General features: G+C 45.9%; 2 protein-coding genes across 7 annotated transcripts in view; both read left to right on the forward strand.

The window, feature by feature from the left end:
- Window positions 1–13,319, forward strand: part of LOC106578455 (dual specificity tyrosine-phosphorylation-regulated kinase 1B) — a 70,730-nt gene extending 57,411 nt beyond the window's left edge. For 2 of the 5 annotated variants that reach the window (XM_014157296.3, XM_014157267.3), the window contains exons 3-11: window positions 1,362–1,481; window positions 2,192–2,380; window positions 3,419–3,566; window positions 4,071–4,357; window positions 5,480–5,626; window positions 5,714–5,875; window positions 9,042–9,360; window positions 10,268–10,371; window positions 10,536–13,319. In XM_014157296.3, the coding sequence (XP_014012771.2) occupies window positions 1,362–1,481; window positions 2,192–2,380; window positions 3,419–3,566; window positions 4,071–4,357; window positions 5,480–5,626; window positions 5,714–5,875; window positions 9,042–9,360; window positions 10,268–10,371; window positions 10,536–11,294 (2,235 nt within the window). In that variant the 3' untranslated portion in view covers window positions 11,295–13,319. The remainder of the gene's footprint in view (window positions 1–1,361; window positions 1,482–2,191; window positions 2,381–3,418; window positions 3,567–4,070; window positions 4,358–5,479; window positions 5,627–5,713; window positions 5,876–9,041; window positions 9,361–10,267; window positions 10,372–10,535) is intronic. The other 3 variants (XM_014157278.3, XM_014157274.3, XM_014157286.3) reach the window with 3 other exon arrangements.
- A 555-nt stretch (window positions 13,320–13,874) lies between these two features.
- On the forward strand, window positions 13,875–17,983 carry LOC106578524 (zona pellucida sperm-binding protein 3). 2 transcript variants are annotated; one of them, XM_045701409.2, is made up of 9 exons: window positions 13,875–14,934; window positions 15,036–15,148; window positions 15,250–15,353; window positions 15,524–15,611; window positions 15,704–15,815; window positions 15,908–15,996; window positions 16,844–16,914; window positions 17,033–17,721; window positions 17,848–17,983. In XM_045701409.2, exons 2-9 carry the CDS (start codon window positions 15,039–15,041, stop codon window positions 17,884–17,886), a joined length of 1,302 nt encoding a protein of 433 aa, XP_045557365.1. In that variant the 5' UTR covers window positions 13,875–14,934; window positions 15,036–15,038; the 3' UTR covers window positions 17,887–17,983. The 2 variants fall into 2 exon arrangements, with proteins under 2 accessions (XP_045557365.1, XP_014012915.2); XM_014157440.3 differs by having other exon boundaries at window positions 13,876–14,934; window positions 15,437–15,611.
- The last annotated feature ends 1,470 nt before the right edge of the window (window positions 17,984–19,453 follow it).

Here is a 19,453-nt window from a genome sequence, read left to right on the forward strand (position 1 = left end):
AACCTCAAACACGTCAGCATCACGTACCGTACCAGTCAAAAGTTTGGACCCACACTCATTCAAAGGTTTTTCTTTATTTTTACTATTTTCAACATTGTAGAACAATAGTGAAAACATCAAACTATGAAATAACACATATAGAATCATGTAGTAACCAAAAATGTGTTAAACAAATCAAAATATGTTTGAGATTCTTCAAAGTAGCCACCCTTTGCTTTAATGACCGCTTTGCACACTCTTAGCATTCATTCTCTCAACCAGCTTCATGAGGAATGCTTTTCCAACAGTCTTGAAGGAGTTCTCACATATGCTGAGCACTTGTTGGCTGCATTTCCTTCACTCTGCGGTCCAACTCATCCCAAATCATTTCAATTGGGTTGAGGTTGGATGATTGTGGAGGCCAGGTCATCTGATGCAGCACTCCATCACTCTCCTTCTTGGTCAAATAGCCCTTACACAGCCAGGAGGTGTGTTTTGGGTCATTGTCCTGTTGAAAAGCAAATGATAGTCCCACTAAGCGCAAACCAGATGGGATGGCGTATCGCTGCAGAATGCTGTGGTAGACATGCGGGTTAATGGTGCCTTGAATTCTAAATAAATCATCAACAGTGTTACCAGCAGACTCATCAGACCATATTTGACCTTCATGTCTTAAAGTAATGATGGACTGTCGTTTCTCTTTGCTTATTTGAGCTGTTCTTGCCATAATATGGTCTTGGTCTTTTACCAAATAGGGCTATCTTCTGTATACCGCCCCTACCTTGTCACAACACAACTGATTGGCTCAAACGCATAATGAAGGAAAGAAATTCCACAAATTAACTTTTAACAAGGTACACCTGTTCATTGAAATGCATTCCAGGTGAATACCTCATGAAGCTGGTTGAGAGAATGCCAAGAGTGTGCAAAGCTGTCATCAAGGCAAAGGGTGGCTACTTTGAGGAATCTCAAAAATAAAATATATTTTGATTTGTTCAACACTTTTTTTGGTTACTATGTGATTCCATATGTGTTATTTCATAGTTTGGATGTCTTCACTATTATTCTACAATGTAGAAAATAGTAAAAATAAAGAAAAACCCTTGAATGAGTTGGTATGTCCAAACTTTTGACTGGTACTGTACTCTATTGACAAGCAAATACAACCACCATCACTGATAAACTGTTCTGTGGCTAGGCAACAGTGTTGCCTGTATACATAGGTTAACTCAAACATGCCCAGTTATGTCATTGGAAGTTACTCCTTCCACTCACATTGTATAGTGACCTTTATTTACTTTAGTTCTAATGACCGCTAGTTAGAATACTGCAGGGATGTCTTGGCCAGTTTTGGGGCTCCCCTCACCACATGTCCACTCCAGGTGCTGTCTGATGCGACCATACTGCAGAGGAGGATCCCCCCAAGTTTTAGAGATCCCGCCAGCGCCCCGCTGAGAAAACTCTCTGTTGATCTGATCAAGACTTACAAGCACATCAATGAGGTGAGTGGAGTGTGTGTGTCAGCCAGCCATCAGGTCCTACAGGAAACATCACCTCACAGCTTATCCGGTTCGCAGGTGGTTTGAGTAAAATAGATATGTTTTTATTTGTATTTATTTTTTTATATATGTTTGTGGGGGGGGGGGACTCGATATACTTTCAAATTTAAAAAAACAACAAATCAAAACTGTGTAGAAATGATAATGAACCTACATTCATATAGTTTCTTGACTGCCCAGCTCGCTTATCGCCAAAATGAAAGCTAGCAAGTCAGGGAACATCAGAAATTCCCAAAACGATGGATAGAGGAATTGTTTTTGCAAAATTGACGGCGAGGAAGTATAACCAATTTTCAGTGCGGCCCTCCGGACCTCGTTGAAGACCGAATGAGGCCTCCAGGGTAAAATTAGTTTTACACCCCTGGTATAAACATTAGATGTAGGTTTGCAAATGTCTGGTTGCTTTCCCAAATGTCGCTGGTTTTCCAGAAATCCCGGTTGGAAAGTTACCAGAGTTTTGCAACCCTAGGTATATGTAACCACATTAGCATAAACTGATGTACTAGTGAAGGATATCAGTGTTATCATTGGTTTGGTCCTCCGAGATCTATCCAAACAGTAGTGTGGCAAAATGAGAAACATTAGTGACTTACCCCTCTTTCTCTTTTCCCGCCCATCCCTTCCTCTCTCCATCTCCTCTCCTCCGTGTCCAGGTGTACTACACGAAGAAGAAGCGGCGTGCCCAGCAGGTGCCCCCGGAGGACTCGAGCACTAAGAAGGAGAGGAAGGTGTACAACGATGGCTACGACGACGACAACTACGACTACATTGTCAAGAACGGGGAGAAGTGGCTGGACCGCTACGAGATTGACTCACTCATCGGCAAGGGCTCCTTTGGGCAGGTCAGTGGACATGAGGGACAGAAGGTATAGAGAGGGCAGGTCAGTGGAGAGAGGGTATAGGGAAGGATAGGTCGGGGTAGGGGGAGAATAGGTCAGGGGTAGGGCGAGGATAGGTCAGGGGTAGGGGGAGGATAGGTCAGGGGCTAGGGGGAGGATAGGTCAGGGGTAGGGGGAGGATAGGTCAGAGGGTAGGGGGAGGATAGGTCAGGGGGTAGGGGGAGGATAGGTCAGAGGGTAGGGGGAGGATAGGTCAGAGGGTAGGGGGAGGATAGGTCAGAGGGTAGGGGGAGGATAGGTCAGGGGTAGGGGGAGGATAGGTCAGAGGGTAGGGGGAGGATAGGTCAGAGGGTAGGGGGAGGATAGGTCAGGGGGTGGAGGGAGGATAGGTCAGAGGGTAGGGGGAGGATAGGTCAGGGGTAGGGGGAGGATAGGTCAGAGGGTAGGGGGAGGATAGGTCAGGGGGTAGGGGGAGGATAGGTCAGGGGTAGGGGGAGGATAGGTCAGAGGGTAGGGGGAGGATAGGTCAGGGGGTAGGGGGAGAATAGGTCAGGGGTAGGGGGAGGATAGGTCAGGGGTAGGGGGAGGATAGGTCAGGGGCTAGGGGGAGGATAGGTCAGGGGTAGGGGGAGGATAGGTCAGGGGTAGGGGGAGGATAGGTCAGAGGGTGGGGGGAGGATAGGTCAGGGGGTAGGGGGAGGTTAGGTCAGGGGGTGTGGGGAGGATAGGTCAGGGGGGAGGATAGGTCAGGGGGTGGGGGGAGGATAGGTCAGGGGGAGGCTGGGTCTTGGGGGAGGAGGGAGAAAGAAGATGTTGGAAGAAAAGAGAGGAGAAACATTTCCAAAGTTTAAGGTGAAGAGTTGCATGGGGTGAGTGAAGTATGTCTACAGACGTGAGGAGAATAAACGGGTCAGAGGAAAGAGGAGAGGGATAATGACTGTATTTTGTTTAGTGAAGGAGCTTTGCCTTGGCCCCTACCACCTGCAAATGCTACAAACAACATGGCTGCCTGTCTGACCTGTGACCTTTTCCATCCCGCAGGTGGTGAAAGCATATGACCACCACGAGCAGGAGTGGGTGGCCATCAAGATCATCAAGAACAAGAAAGCCTTCCTGAACCAGGCCCAGATAGAGCTGCGACTGCTGGAGCTCATGAACAAACACGACACCGAGATGAAGTACTACATAGGTGAGGACACACACACACACACACACACACACACACACGCGCACACACACACACTGCTTTAAGCCCCACTTACGATCTAACACTATTGCATTGTATACCATCTACTAAAATGAATTGATACTGTTCCACATTTAACGTCTCAATTGAAATATAGACCAATGCCCTACTTCTCACATATCCCTATGTATAAATATCATGCTTCATATATATCAATCCAGTAGCCTTTGCAATGATAAACCTGTCACAGAATCACCTCTACCTCACTAAGCTCCTATAGCGCTCAGCGAGGTGATTGACACACAATAGTATAATAATAGATGGCATTTATATGGCTGAGCTGTTTTCCATGTGGTCAAAGCACCTTGCTCTCCACTCCAAGGGCACACTGTCACTCTGGAAGTCACCTCAACCACTACCCATGTAGAGCAGAGCACCCTGATAGGTTACTGCAGTGTACCGCTTCCCCTACTAACCTCCCTCCTCTTCCCTCCTCTCCCCCTCCAGTCCACCTGAAGAGGCACTTCATGTTCCGGAACCACCTGTGCCTGGTGTTCGAGCTTCTCTCCTACAACCTGTACGACCTCCTGCGCAACACCAACTTCCGCGGCGTGTCTCTCAACCTGACCAGAAAGTTTGCCCAGCAGCTGTGCACGGCGCTGCTGTTCCTGGCCACGCCCGAGCTCAGCATCATCCACTGCGACCTCAAGCCCGAGAACATCCTGCTGTGCAACCCCAAGCGCAGCGCCATCAAGATCGTGGACTTCGGCAGCTCCTGTCAACTAGGCCAGAGGGTGAGGAGACTAGCTGACTAACCAAGCACAGAGATATAGAACACCCTAATGAACCCAATGCATGTGCTGGGTGGGCTCAGGGGAGGGGTGTTGAGGAGAGAACACCATTGGGTTAGGAGAGAGGGAGAAGCAAGGGGAGGGAGGACTACGCCTTACCAAGCACATCAATATACACAGTCCACTCCTGAAATCAGTGCATTGCAGTTCACCACTCCCAATGGATCCTTTGTGAATTGTTCTGGGTATCTGCATGCTCCTGTGTGTTATATTTAAGATCGACTTAAACCAATGCATACATCAGCTGTCGACTGTGGTTTATATAGTAGGCCCTTAATGCATGCTATATCCCCTCTAGATGCTGGGGGGGGGGTTGTTGGGTAGAGAAGGAAATTGGAGCAGGGAGGGAGGAGGGAGCTATTGGGGGGGATAGAGAGCGATAGAGACGCAGGGGAAGGGAGGGAATGGTAGAGTTAGAATGAATAAGAGACAGCTTTTTGTAAACCAGATAAACGTTCAATGTATACTAACCTTTTCTAAAATGTATCATTTGTCTGCTAATGCCTCTGGATATCTCAGGAAGAGGGAGAAGAGAAGGGTGGGGTAGACGGATGGATGGATGAGGGACAGAGCAGGAATAGCCCACAGATGATTCCGTCTCTCCCGTTTCAAAAGAGAATGAGCTCAGTTTTCTGCAGAGGGTAAATAGACATGGAGAGGGAAGCTATGGAGGGAGGCCGTTGCCAGGTTGAATAGGAACTGGCATTCACAGCACGTCTTTGAGGACTCTTGGGAAGATGAGGAAATGGGCCTCACTACAGTGCTCAAGTATAGAATCCCAGCGGCTCTGCTGCACCCAGTTTAGATATTTCTACTCAGCTTGGCCTGCCCCGTGTGGACAAACGGTGTCACTGCACCACTTCCACCATCCTGTCTCCCTCCACCAGTGAGTGTGCTCTAAATTAGATTAGAAATGTTATTAAAGGGCCACAGCTCTGTTCTGCTGTAACCAACATACTGGAGCTAATACCGCTATCTTTTCCCATCACATTTTCTCCCCTCGTCTCTGTTTTTTCCTACCTATTTTTATTTCTTATATCACCCCAATCTGTCCCTCCACCACAGATCTACCAGTACATCCAGAGTCGGTTCTACAGATCTCCGGAGGTGTTGCTGGGCATGCCCTACGACCTGGCCATTGACATGTGGTCCCTGGGCTGCATCCTGGTGGAGATGCACACGGGAGAACCCCTCTTCAGCGGCTCCAATGAGGTAGGCTGTGAGAACACACACACACAGCATTGGGTGTCGATGCCGAATTTGCCCCTGACCTGTCCTGTTATTTCTCTCTCTCTCCAGGTGGATCAGATGAATAAGATAGTGGAGGTGCTGGGGGTCCCTCCCAACCACATGCTGGATCAGGCTCCCAAAGCACGGAAGTACTTTGACAAGCTGTCCGACGGCCTGTGGACCGTCAAGAAGAACAAGGACATAAAGAAGGTACTTTACCCCTCGGCCTCCGTGAGTAAAACTCTGCTCTTACTTAATCTTCTCATCTCATCTCCGAACCACATCCCTCCTGTCACTCACAACGCAGTAGGTTCAAGTTCCCCTGTCACCCCACAGATCCTGGATCAGATTACCTTGCTCTTACCCCCAAACCTAAACTTAACTGCTAGGGGGATTGAAAGATATTTGACCCAAGTGTCAGTGGGTAGAGGCAACTTCTCTACGAACCTCCTACTTGTATTAACCATTCACCCGTAGATAAAGAGAGATGGGTAGAAAACCGAGTGGAGGAGGAAGGGGAGGAGGGTTAGCTTGATTTTGGAAAGTAGTTTGTGCAGAACAGGTATTTTCTCCCTTTTGTCATTTCCAACCTAAACTCCCACTCTTAGGAAGGAGATCTGAGGCCTCAGCATCCTAAACTCCCACTCTTAGGAAGGAGATCTGAGGCCTCAGCATCCTAAACTCCCACTCTTAGGAAGGAGATCTGAGGCCTCAGCATCCTAAACTCCCACTCTTAGGAAGGAGATCTGAGGCCTCAGCATCCTAAACTCCCACTCTTAGGAAGGAGATCTGAGGCCTCAGCATCCTAAACTCCCACTCTTAGGAAGGAGATCTGAGGCCTCAGCATCCTAAACTCCCACTCTTAGGAAGGAGATCTGAGGCCTCAGCATCCTAAACTCCCACTCTTAGGAAGGAGATCTGAGGCCTCAGCATCCTAAACTCCCACTCTTAGGAAGGAGATCTGAGGCCTCAGCATCCTAAACTCCCACTCTTAGGAAGGAGATCTGAGGCCTCAGCATCTTCCTCTCCAGTCATCATCATCTAAAGCGTAGAACCCCTCGTCATATAGCTTTCCCTAATTGTCTAAACAGGTCCTTATCGTTCCATTATTCTGTGTGTATCAGAAGCATTACAGAGCCCTTAATAAGATAGAGGGACGAGGTGAAGGAGCAGTGAAGGCAGGTGAAAGGGAGAGGTTGAACAAAGGGAGAGGCCTGGGTTACGGTGGAGGTGAGAGAAAGAGGGGGAGAAAGGTTTGGATCACAGGTTAATTAACTCTGCCCAAAAGGGATTGGAGATGGTGGAGGATCAGCCATCTCACCCCAGAGGTAGGCACACCTGGGTGGGTGTGTGAGCACGGGTGTACACCTACAGTGGGGGGAAAAAAGTATTTGATCCCCTGCTGATTTTGTACGTTTGCCCACTTACAAAGAAATGATCAGTCTATAATTTTAATAGTAGGTTTATTTGAACAGTGAGAGACAGAATAACAACAAAAAATGCAGAAAAACGCATGTCAAAAATGTTATAAAATGATTTGTATTTTAATGAGGGAAATAAGTATTTGACCCCTCTGCAAAACATGACTTAGTACTTGGTGGCAAAACCCTTGTTGGCAATCACAGAGGTCAGACATTTGTTGTAGTTGGCCACCAGGTTTGCACACCTCAGGAGGGATTTTGTCCCACTCCTCTTTGCAGATCTTCTCCAAGTCATTAAGGTTTCGAGGCTGACGTTTGGCAACTCGAACCTTCAGCTCCCTCCACAGATTTTCTATGGGATTAAGGTCTGGAGACTGGCTAGGCCACTCCAGGACCTTAATGTGCTTCTTCTTGAGCCACTCCTTTGTTGCCTTGGCTGTGTGTTTTGGGTCATTGTCATGATGGAATACCCATCCACGACCCATTTTCAATACCCTGGCTGAGGGAAGGATGTTCTCACCCAAGATTTGACGGTACATGGCTCCGTCCATCGTCCCTTTGATGCGGTGAAGTTGTCCTGTCCCCTTAGCAGAAAAACACCCCCAAAGCATAATGTTTCCACCTCCATGTTTGACGGTGGAGATGGTGTTCTTGGGGTCATAGGCAGCATTCCTCCTCCTCCAAACACGGCAAGTTGAGTTGATGTCAAAGAGCTCCATTTTGGTCTCATCTGACCATAACACTTTCACCCAGTTGTCCTCTGAATCATTCAGATGTTCATTGGCAAACTTCAGACGGGCATGTATATGTGCTTTCTTGAGCAGGGGGACCTTGCGGGCGCTGCAGGATTTCAGTCCTTCACGGTGTAGTGTGTTACCAATTGTTTTCTTGGTGACTATGGTCCCAGCTGCCTTGAGATCATTGACTAGATCCTCCCGTGTAGTTCTGGGCTGAAACCTCAACATTTTCATGATCATTGCAACCCCACGAGGTGAGATGTTGCATGGAGCCACAGGCCGAGGGAGATTGACAGTTCTTTTGTGTTTCTTCCATTTGCGAATAATCGCACCAACTGTTGTCACCTTCTCACCAAGCTGCTTGGCGATGGTCTTGTAGCCCATTCCAGCCTTGTGTAGGTCCACAATCTTGTCCCTGACATCCTTGGAGAGCTCTTTGGTCTTGGCCATGGTGGAGAGTTTGGAATCGGATTGATTGCTTCTGTGGACAGGTGTCTTTTTTTTACAGGTAACAAGCTGCGGTTAGGAGCACTCCCTTTAAGAGTGTGCTCCTAATCTCAGCTCATTACCTGTATAAAAGACACCTGGGAGCCAGAAATCTTTCTGATTGAGAGGGGGTCAAATACTTATTTCCCTCCATTAAAATGCAAATCAATTTAACATTTTTGACATGCGTTTTTCTGGATAGTTTTTTTGTTATTCTGTCTCTCACTGTTCAAATAAACCTACCATTAAAATTATAGACTGATCCTTTCTTTGTCAGTGGGCAAACGTACAAAATCAGCAGGGGATCAAATACTTTTCCCCCCCACTGTATGGGTGTTGGCATGTATTTTCACTAGACGATTTGGGGTTAAGTGAATGATATAGTGCAGGATAAGACAACTTATTGTTAGTTTTAGGACTAGGAACTGATGGTCTTTAGACCGGAGACCATGTAAGGATACATGTTGGAGGTCTCATTCATTCCAGCTTCTCATCACTGGCTTGGTGTTATGTAAATATTGTAGACCTAATAGTAAGTCTATCCATTCATAATATGCATTCTACTGACCATCAACCATTTCATCGTCATAACAACATGCATGCTTGCATGTGTGAAATTCAACCATAATAATAACTAAAAGTCACTAAAACTGCCTCGAAGAAAATGAGAATTAAACAGTGTTTCTCTGCACCTCCCCACATCCATATTCTCCGTTCTCCCCCTTCTCTCACTCCCTCTATCTCCCTATTCAGGAGTACAAGCCTCCTGCGACGCGGCGGCTCCATGAGATCCTGGGGGTGGAGACCGGGGGTCCTGGTGGGAGGCGGGGCGGAGAGCAGGGGCACGCTCCCTGCGACTACCTGAAGTTTAAGGACCTGATCCTGCGTATGCTGGACTACGACCCCAAGACGCGCATCACGCCCTTCTACGCGCTGCAGCACAACTTCTTCAAGAAGACAACGGACGAGGGCACCAACACCAGCAGCTCCACCTCCACCAGCCCGGCCATGGACCACAGCCACTCCACCTCCACCACCAGCTCCGTCTCCAGCTCCGGTACGGGACACAGCAGTTAGTATACAGTATACCCTTACCATAAGTCACAGTCCACTGCATGGGGAAACATCTGCAGAGGTCAAACCTCAAAAGAGCAAACTAAACGTTGGCAGCTTGTTTGATCCCATATTCCCACTGCAGTGTTTCCCCCAGATAATTCTCCCCTACGTTTGTAAAAAACACCAAGATTCCTTAGATTGAGAGCTATTGAAAGTCCGTTGAAGCCATGTTGGTTAGTACTGTAAAGGATCTTGTCTGGGAGATCCCTCCCACCTACATAGTCTTCGGGGGAACACTGCAGTCTACTGCGTCATAGTGATGGTTGTTCAATGTTACATCTCAGCCAGCCCCTACAGCCCCTCACTCTCTGCAACAGCTACACAGTCTCCATAGAAACAAGCTCCTAGTCACTTCAGCCGCAGCTCAGTCCCTACAGCCTGCAGCACACCATCACCATAGCAACAGCTCAGCCTCAGCGGCCTCTGCCACAGCTACAGCTCCCATTCACCATGGCAACAGCTAGTCATCTTAGCTACAGCACCATGTTCAGCAGCTCAGCAACAGGTTATGGTCCCAGCAGTGATGGACTGTCAGTATGTTGACGTAACACAACTATTGTGTATTCTGACTAACCGAGTGTCTTTTCCCCCTCTCCTCCCCCTCTCCTCCTCTACTCCCCCACTCGCCCTCTCCTCTACTCTCCCTCTCCTCCTCTACTCTCCCTCTCCTCCCCTGCTCTCCCTCTCCTCCCCTGCTCTCCCTCTCCTCCCCTGCTCTCCCTCTCCTCCCCCGCTCTCCCTCTCCTCCTCTACTCTCCCTCTCTACTCCCCCTCCCCTACTCTACTCCCCTACTCTCCCTCTCCTCCCCTACTCTCCCTCTCCTCCCCTACTCTCCCTCTCCTCCCCTACTCCCTCTGTCCAGGTGGATCTAGCGGTTCTTCCAATGACAACCGGAATTACCGGTATAGTAACCGGTACTACAACAGTGCAGTTACTCACTCAGACTACGAGATGCAGAGTCCACAGGTGAGCGGTTTAAATCTGACCTCACTCTGATGTCTCAGATCTCATCACATGGAACAACATGTTCTTCCTCTATACCAGCTGGAACTGACATTTGTATGATGTACTATAGATTCTGCATTCTGTGTTTCTAACGATGACCTCTCTTCCTCTCCCCCAATGCCAAGGCTCCATCTCAGCAGCAGCTGCGCCTCTGGCCGGGTGGAGAGGGGGGCATGGGTCCCCTGTCCAACAGCGGCAGTAGCGTCGGCGACCCCCCATACCCCCAGCTGCTGCTGCACAAGCCGGCGGCCACGCAGCACTCGCGCCACTTCCTGGGAGGCGGCGGCGTCGGGGGCATGATGGAACCCCACCACCCGCACCCCATCTACGGCGGTCACCACGGCAACGGGCGGGGCCTGCGGCAGACTGGGCAGGGGAACCAGCCCCAGGGCCAGGCTTCACAGGGCCAGCAGGGCCAGCCCCTGATGCCCATCTCCTCCCCACAGATGCCGGATAGCATCGAGCTCAGCCTCACACACCACCACCATCTGGGTCAGTCTTCCATCATGCCGCCCCCATCCAGCTTGGACTCCAGCCAGTACGGCTCCTCCAACCTCCACCTGGGCCTCTCTGCCTTTCGGACTAGGACGGTCATGGCCCCCCAGCCGCCCCCCGCCGGCTCCCAGCAACAGTTGGCCCAGCCCCCAGCCTCTCAGGACAGCTTGGTCGCTGCCTCCGGGCTTGGATACATCCCCCCATGCTACCCGGGCAGTAACAACAATAACAACCCTCCCCAGGGTAGCGTGGTCGGGGGCGGGATGCTCACCGGGGGGCCCCCACCCAGGGGAGTAGGGGGCGGCGGGGGGAGGCCGGACTCTGAGGAGTCCACCATGATGGGTGTGTGCGGCAGTGGAGGCGGTGGTCAGAACGCGGCCAACTCTTGATAAATCTTGAACAAATTCCAAAAGCCATACAATTTTAACAACGACAACATTACAATTTCAACACGCATACACATTATACACACTTGAGTTTGAAACAAATACGGCCACACATACAGTTACAGAGATAAACTTGTGAAATATCAAAGGAGTTTTGTTTTGCATGGGAGAAGGTCGAGGGAGAGTAAGAGGGGGGGAGGCTTTGAAACCATTTTTATCCTTTTTTCAGTTTCTTTGTTTTTCTGTTGTTGAAGGAAAGAAACGGGGCTCAGTAGTTGGAATGGAAAGTTTCACATAAGTTAGTTTTTCTTGTTATTATTATTATATTATTTGATTTTATGTGGTTTAAGGAAAGGTTTGCAGCGAGATTTTTGTTGTTTGGGTTGTTTTTTGGAATGAAGACCGCAAAAGTAAATGAATGGCTTGAAAAGTGGTAATTGTTGGTTAAGAAGAGGGAGGCACGACAGAGAGCCTTATGATATTTTTTCAATCTTTTTTTTTTTCTTTGTTTTTGTTTAGTTTTTCTGAAGTCTAGGTTTAATTGTACATGTTTTATTTATTAAACATCACTACATGAGGAGGAGGGTAAGTGGGGAGATCAGAAGAGCGCTAAATTGAGAGGTGGTTTATTTATTCATTTTTATTTTAATTTATACAGGTTTAGTTTTATTTGCTGATGGACAGAAAACACTTGCGCATACACAGAGAAACAAACAAACGAGGGTCTTTTTAGTTTGTTTTTCAGTTCAGTATATCTCACCCCCGAAACACACACACACTTTTGTTAATTTTTTTTTCTTCTCCCGCTTGACACTGGCTTATATATCTGAAACTATGAAACAGATCATAGAAATAAAGTGAAGCAAATGACAAAAACCGTAGTCACCACACAGTGAGAAACTATACGATGAGGAGGCTGAAACATTTGACGAAGTGAGACGCTTTCAAGAGGAGAGGGGGAACAGAACTTCTTCACAAAAGGAGGAAGTGATTCAAGAACGTAAAACAACAAAACATTTTGCCACAAGGAAAACCAAAATGCTTCCCTGTTGTTTCAAAAAAATAGTCTGCCTTCTACTTCAACATCTAACCAGACTCTTTCACCCTCTTTCTCTCTCTCTTTTCTTACTCACTTTTGTTTTGGACCGTAAACTACAGAAACGTAACACACATTTTGGGTTGGAGTAACTCTGGATATGCTAAGCCAAATCTTGCTCACTCTCTCTGTCTCGATCTCTCGCTCTCTTCTCCTCTCTGCCCCATTTTTCTGTTGGAAGGGAGGGGGGCAATATATAGCAGGAGGGAGGAGTACATACTTATGAGGGGACACTTTCATGCCCTCCTTACCCCTACAGCCCCCATGACTCTGACTTCTCTGGCCTCTTTTTTTCTCCTGTCTTTTTTTCTCCCCTTCCCTCCCTCCTTCACGACACTCTGTGAGTGCTGTTTGCCATCAAGTAAAAAAAAAAGTGAACTACTTCTCTCTCGGCTGCTATCTCCACTTTCAACCATGTTCGGATTGCTGCTAAAGAAAACAAACAGACAGATAAATAAATAAAAATAAACTTTTTAACCCTCCTGCTTCAGAAAAAATGGAAAAATAAACCACTGCATCTCATGTATTTATTACTATTTAACAAGAAAAAGAAAAGGTAAAAATGAACCTGTTTTCTTCTGTTTTTGGTTTGGTTGCCTTCTTCCTGCTGGTGAAAGTTGGGCAATGACTAAATGTAACAGTTAAAGGTGGTATTAAAACACTGACTTAGTTTAAGTCAGCCACTGGGCGGGGCCTGAATGGGGGAAACTGGGTAAGAATAAAGTTGGATATATAAGAATAAAGAGTATACTTTTGCACACAAAGGTCAAATGCAAATCACAGCTTTCTGCTTTTTTCAGCTTTCAGTCGACAGACCCTCATCTGAGCAATGTGCATACAGTAGCAGGCCTACCACAAAGACAAACTGTTGATGTGGCAAGCTAACTAAGTGATCACTGACATGGCATAATAAATCTGAGATTTGCGTTTGACCTCAAGTTATTTCATTCTTATTTTGTACCTGAGTGTAACTGGTGTTGGGTGTGGTGGGGATGATGTCCATGAAGAACCACAAAGTTGGTGTAGCTACTAATGAACTTATTAGGAATCAGTCTCATTGTTTGGATAGTCTTGTACTCTTCTGACAATATTATATTGTTGCCTATATACAGTAGCAGGCAGCTCTGAGTAAAGTGTAAACATAGCATTACAGCTAGATACATTGGTGGTTTACTATCAAACGGTTACACTCAGTACACATAGTGTCTCCACTGTATTTGAACCAGTGTCTTCCTGGAGGTAACGATTGATGAAAAGGTGCTACTGGAAGTGTTAAAGACAGGTTCTTGTTGCCCTGATGGCCTACCCTATACCCCTAGCTGTATCTTTGGTCGCAGTTTACGTTGGCACAATCCTCCGTTCATCTATTCCGTTGTCAATGGAAATGCTGTTTAGTTCAACATGTTGTCGGGGTGTGTGGTGGGGTGGGTGGGTGGGTGGGGGGGGGGGGGGGGGGGGGGGGGGGGGGCGCAGCAGTATGGTCACCTATACCATAAAACTAAATGCAATTAGAACTAATTTAGGACCGTTTGACTCATGTTCATCAACACATTTGCGGTCTTCCTAGTTGAGCGTTATTGAATATGAATATAACAGGTGAAGGTCAAGTGTTGTATTCACCCAAGCCACTGAGTAAAATTGAGAGCACAGTTTATACTGGCATCTGGTGGATAGATAAGTGAATTACATACTCAAAGTTTACATTGTAACATAGTAGGCAATGCAAAATACGTTTTCATATATCATTGCAAATATAATGAAGCGAATCATTAATTAATCATCTACGCCCAGTTGCCTACATGCAACGAACGTCGCCGTGTGTGCCAAGTGCGTAATTGTTGCGCCAAAACCAGGTGAGCGCAATTATCAAGCGCCTACAAGATTAATCTTTAAATGGTCAATCTAGTTTGCTAACAACAGTGTGTCCACGAGGCGCTCTGGACTACAGAGTTTTATTATTTATTTCTGCGGCTTGAACATGGCGCAAGTTGCGTGGATGTTTTGTCTGTTTGCATGGATTTGTTCTGCCTTTCCATTCACACAAGTATCAGCGGAAGCTGATTTTAACGTTGACAGATGGGAGGGTCAAGTGCATCAAGACTACCAATTTGCGGAGCGGCACCTCCCGGGCAATGAACCAGTGCGTGAGGTGATCAGGCCTCGGATAGGGGAAGACGATGCCATCGGTGCCCAGCGGTCAGAACCACCATACTACTTCCTTCCCATGTTCCAGCACTCGGCGGTTCCCGTCGTCGATAGGGACTTGTTCAGACCAGCAGTCGGGAAAAATACGTTTCCCCAGTATCTTGACCAACCTCTTGTTTCCGCCACAAAATAGTCCAGAGCGTAACCACTTCTCTCCCGTGCGTAATCCGCGTGGAGTGGAGGTGTGGTGCGGGTACAACCAGATCTCCTTACGCATCAACAGAGGTCAGCTCGGGTTTAGGTGTCTGGCCTCCATGCTCTTCCTGGGCACTTGCCCCGTCACCCGGGTCACTTTTCTTTTACTTCCATTATGACTTGAATGACTGTGGCAGTACTCAAACGGTAAGATGTGTTTGGATACATTTTGACCTCACTATCCATTAGGAGCACACTCTTAAACTGACCCTAAAATATGTACTTTTGATTCTGTTAATGACTTCCAGACCATGAATGGCCAGCTGGTGTACTCCAACTCACTTCGATTTTCTCCAGAACCACAAGGGCCAGTGATAAGAGCCATACCTCTCAACCTCCCCATTCAGTGCATATATAACCGGTACAGTGCCCACTAGACTAGCCTACAGTTGGCATTTATACTTCAGTCTTACTAATGTGTGACGAGTGGTTTTTGCTGTTTACCATCCATTTCCTTAACAGATTCCACTACTCCTACAAAGTTGGCTATGTACCTGAGGTGCATGACCGCAATCTCTTGAAGAGTATTAATGGCAAACACATCTTTAGGCTCACTGCATGCAATGGTAGGTAAACATGTCCTATTACAAGAGTTTGCAAGTTGATTTAAGGGGCAGAGAGTGAGGGGGAAATCTTTCTCCAAATGCAGAGCGATGGGAACAGTTGTCGTCAGAAGAGGGCTACATGCTTGGGGAGCCAATGTACTTCAAAGCCTACGCTGTTTTTGTCCCCAAAGATGAGAGTGTGTTTGTTGATTCCTGCTTTGTTACGACATCCAAGGACCCAAATGCCACACCTCGCCTTGAAGTCATTCACAACTTTGGGTAATCAAACACTTAAATTCTCACACACGGATGTAGCTATAGCATTTGTATCAATCAATTCTAGTGGTGGGTATATCCGTATGTGTTTTTAGATGTATGGTGGACAGCAAGCGGAAAGGCAGTCAGTCCCAGTTCTTCTCCAGAGAGTCAAATGTCCTGCGCTTCACTGTGGATGCTTTCCTGTTCCCCCAAATCACTGCCAAGGTTAGGCCATATACTTTTATGGCACACAAATGTTTCCACAACACCAGTGAATAGGGGGGGTGTATATATATATCTCATACTCTGTTCCACAGCGTCTCTACCTGCACTGTACTATGACTGTCATGAAATCCACTTCAAAGCAGAGCGCCAAGTCCTGCACGTACAATAGAGCAGTGGGAAGGTAAACTGTCTTTTTGGAATCTCAACAGTAACCTCAACCAATCTGATCTATTTCTATATCCAGTGGTGGGAAAAGTAACCAATTGTCATACTTGATTAAAAGTAAAGATACCTTAAGTAAAAGTCACCTAGTAAAATACTACTTGAGTAAAAATCTAAAAGTATTTTATTTGAAATCTACTTAAGTATCAAAAGTAAATGCTATAAATCTTCTCAAATTCCTTGTATATGCAAACCAGACGTCACTATTTTCTTATTTATTTATGGGTAGCCAGGGGCACACCAATACTCAGACATTTACAAACAGCATTTGTGTTTAGTAAGTCTGCAAGATCAGAGACAGTAGTGATGACCGCGAGTTCTCTTGATAAGTCTGTGAATTGGAACATTTTCTGTCCTGCTAAGCATTCAAAATGTAACCAGTACTTTTGGGTGTCAAGGAACATGTATGGGAGTAAAAAGTGAATTTTCTTTAGGAATAACTAGTCAAATAAAAAGTCAATATAAATAGTAAAGTACAGATCTTCCCAAAAGGGTTGTACTTCAAAGTATTTTTACTTTACACCACTGTCGATCACAATCATTTTCTCAAGAATTAAATCACAAGTTACATAGACTGGTCATGATCAATGTGTAGGACACTGATGATAATAATGAAAACATTAAGTAATTCAGTTATTTCATGCTACATTGTTTTTTGCACTGGTTAACCAGGGGTTTATTCACTAGAAACCAAACGAAAGCTAACGAAACAGTGAGTGACCTACCTGAATTTGTCCAATAGAAACTCGTTTTTGTTGCAAAACGTTTTGGACTAATGATTGCACCCCTGGTTGTTGTCTTGTTAGGTGGGAGGAGCTGTATGGCCCTCCCTCTGTGTGCTCCTGCTGTGATTCTGTCTGTGACGTGTCAGACTTTAGTAAGTATACAACACAGTTAATGCTGGACCACCTTTTTTCTCTCTAATTCATCTTAGATTAAATCTTCAGAACAATGTATGCTGATCTGTAACCTGTGGTTCTGCCTGATGTAACCAGGGCCAGCCTTGACATCTCCTTCAGTGAAAAACCTAATCACCAGCAAACCCTGGAGAGTGTTGGAGGACAGGGAGAAGAGTTTACCCATTCAGGCTGAGGAGAGACAGCCAGACAGTGAGGAAAGGGTGGAGGAGACCTTGGCAGTCACTAATAGAGTGGAGAAGGTGAAGTTTAAAAGCTTGGCAGTCGCTCCTTGGGAGGAGGAGAAAAACATGTCAGTTGTTGTTATGAGTAAGGTAGAGGAGGTGCAGGAAGGGACAGTTATAGGAGAGGAGGGGGTGGTAGCCAGAAAAGAAGGGGGTGTGGAGGAGCTGATTGAGGACAAACGGGCTGAGGAGGTGATTGAGGTGGCAGCTGAAGAGAATGGCACAGACCAAGTGACAGCAAGTGTAACTTTGGAACATGTACCTGAGGAGAATACTGTGATGGTTAAGGAGGTAGCTCAGTGGAACATGTCAAGTGAGTTGAGTGTTGTCACCATGAATGCTAAGGTGTCAAAGAAAGCTAAGGAGCAGGTTGCTGGGATAGAAGGGTCAAAGGTTGAGAGAGTGGGGGTTGGACAGATGCCTTTGGTAGACGAAGCGGCAGCGTTTCTGCAGGGGTACATGGAGCCTGCCGAGTGGAGAGAAGATGACCAAGGACCAGCCCCAGAGGAGAAGCTGGGGAGGTTTTGGGAACCATCCACAAAGGTTAGTTTTCATAGTCTAGTGAATGTTTCAATGCTGCCTACTTTTTGAGTTTTAATGTCAGTTTAAGTTGCAATCATTTCAAGTGTTTGTCATACCAGCCATTTTAAAATGTGTATTTCTTTTCAGGACAAGCTTGCTGTGCTGGAAACTTCTGTCCCGATTTGAACATTAACATGAATTAACTTTAAATTAAATATTTCATAAGAATTACACCTAAGTGTTCTTGTATGATTGAATATTAAATTACCCTTGTTATAAGCAATGAACAAAGCTCTGAATGTTTATGGTAGCTGGGCATTTGAGGGATGTATTTTTGTGGGGGTGTATATTGAAGATGTAAACATATGGCATTCTCTGAAAGGTACAACTATTTTACACACAAATGACAGGAAGCTCAGAGGGAGACGGCAGAACTAGGGTTGCAAAGCCACTGGTAATTTACCAAAGTTCCTGGAACATTCTGTAATTTTGGTAACTTAAAGGTCATCTATGCCAACGTTTTTGTTTTATTTGTTTTATTTTTTAAATGCATTCATAGTATTTTTTTTTTATCTATATTTGGGTCCATGACTTTCTAGTGGATAGACCATATGGTTAATTAGAAAATAACCTAATGAAACAATCTAAACAATGGTATTATTTTCAATAAACTCTGCAACTCTTCCAACTTGACTTTTCACAAGTGCCACCAGTTTGGTGCAAAAACATTAACAAAGATAAGTTTGTAAAAAAATTAAGTATTTAATGCTGAAATCCTCATATTAAAACACAAATGATATTCCCTAAGTTGATGGTTTATACTTAAGATCATGTTATCTGATTAATTCATATATTTTACATGTGATAAATAAGGCCATGCAGAGGGCCAGAGATAATTAGACACCTGTGATAATCTGAAGTACCAAAAAATACTACTAGATGTCCTGTGATTAAAAATTCAAAAGAAACTTGAAATTACCCAAATGCTGGTAGTTTACTGGTAAACTTCAAAAGTTACCAGTAATATACCCTCCCATTCAAATTGTATTGGTCGCATACACATATTTAGCATTAGCCTTCTACATGTAGCTACATATTGAACTTCCATCCTCTCTGGCCAGGGGCACAATGTATGAATTTATGGTTGGATCAGAATCGCCATTATAATCATTGGCCAGTACGGAGAATTAAGTAAAACCACAAGTCCAAATCCCTATCATCCATGGCTAATTTAAGAAAGGGTCAATTTTAGATAACTAGCTAGCCACCGGAGGACAACAATACAATGAGATGCACAACGAGCTTCTGTCAATGTTTGCTCTCAATGTGATTGGAGTGAAGCCAAATCCAAACTGACTTCCCTTGACACTTTTTTGTGTGTGCCACGACCATTCACAGTTGATCTACACTGATTGGCTATTATTTTATACAAAAGGCTCGCTGGCTTGCCTTGTGTTCAATGCTACTGGCGGCATCAATGTCATACTCTTTTGGACCAGACAGCACTATGTAATTTACATATATTCATCATAATTTGCATCTGAAAGACACTGTTCATGCACCACTTGTTGCCATCTCCACAAAATAGCTTGAAACAGTTTTACATCAGTCCTGCCTAGGGTTGCATGTAGTGACCAAGGTGGTTCCGATAGACATGGCAGCTCTGTTTCTAGCTCCTAATGCTAACTAGGTAACATTGCCCATGAAATGAAATTAGGCTAGCGAGCAAGCATTTTAGCCAGGTAGCCTAGGA

The sequence above is a fragment of the Salmo salar genome, chromosome 02 (genome assembly GCF_965601325.2).
Source record: "Salmo salar chromosome 02, fSalSal1, whole genome shotgun sequence".
NCBI lineage: Eukaryota > Metazoa > Chordata > Actinopteri > Salmoniformes > Salmonidae > Salmo > Salmo salar.

What these genes read in the sequence shown, in the direction of transcription:
- LOC106578524 (XM_014157440.3), top strand. Translation starts at nt 15,039, where the DNA reads ATGAATGGCCAGCTGGTGTACTCCAACTCACTTCGATTTTCTCCAGAA. An exon ending in GAAGTCATTCACAACTTTGG is followed by an intron (nt 15,612 to 15,703) that starts GTAATCAAACAC and finishes ATGTGTTTTTAG; the next exon opens with ATGTATGGTGGACAGCAAGC. An exon ending in TACAATAGAGCAGTGGGAAG is followed by an intron (nt 15,997 to 16,843) that starts GTAAACTGTCTT and finishes TTGTCTTGTTAG; the next exon opens with GTGGGAGGAGCTGTATGGCC.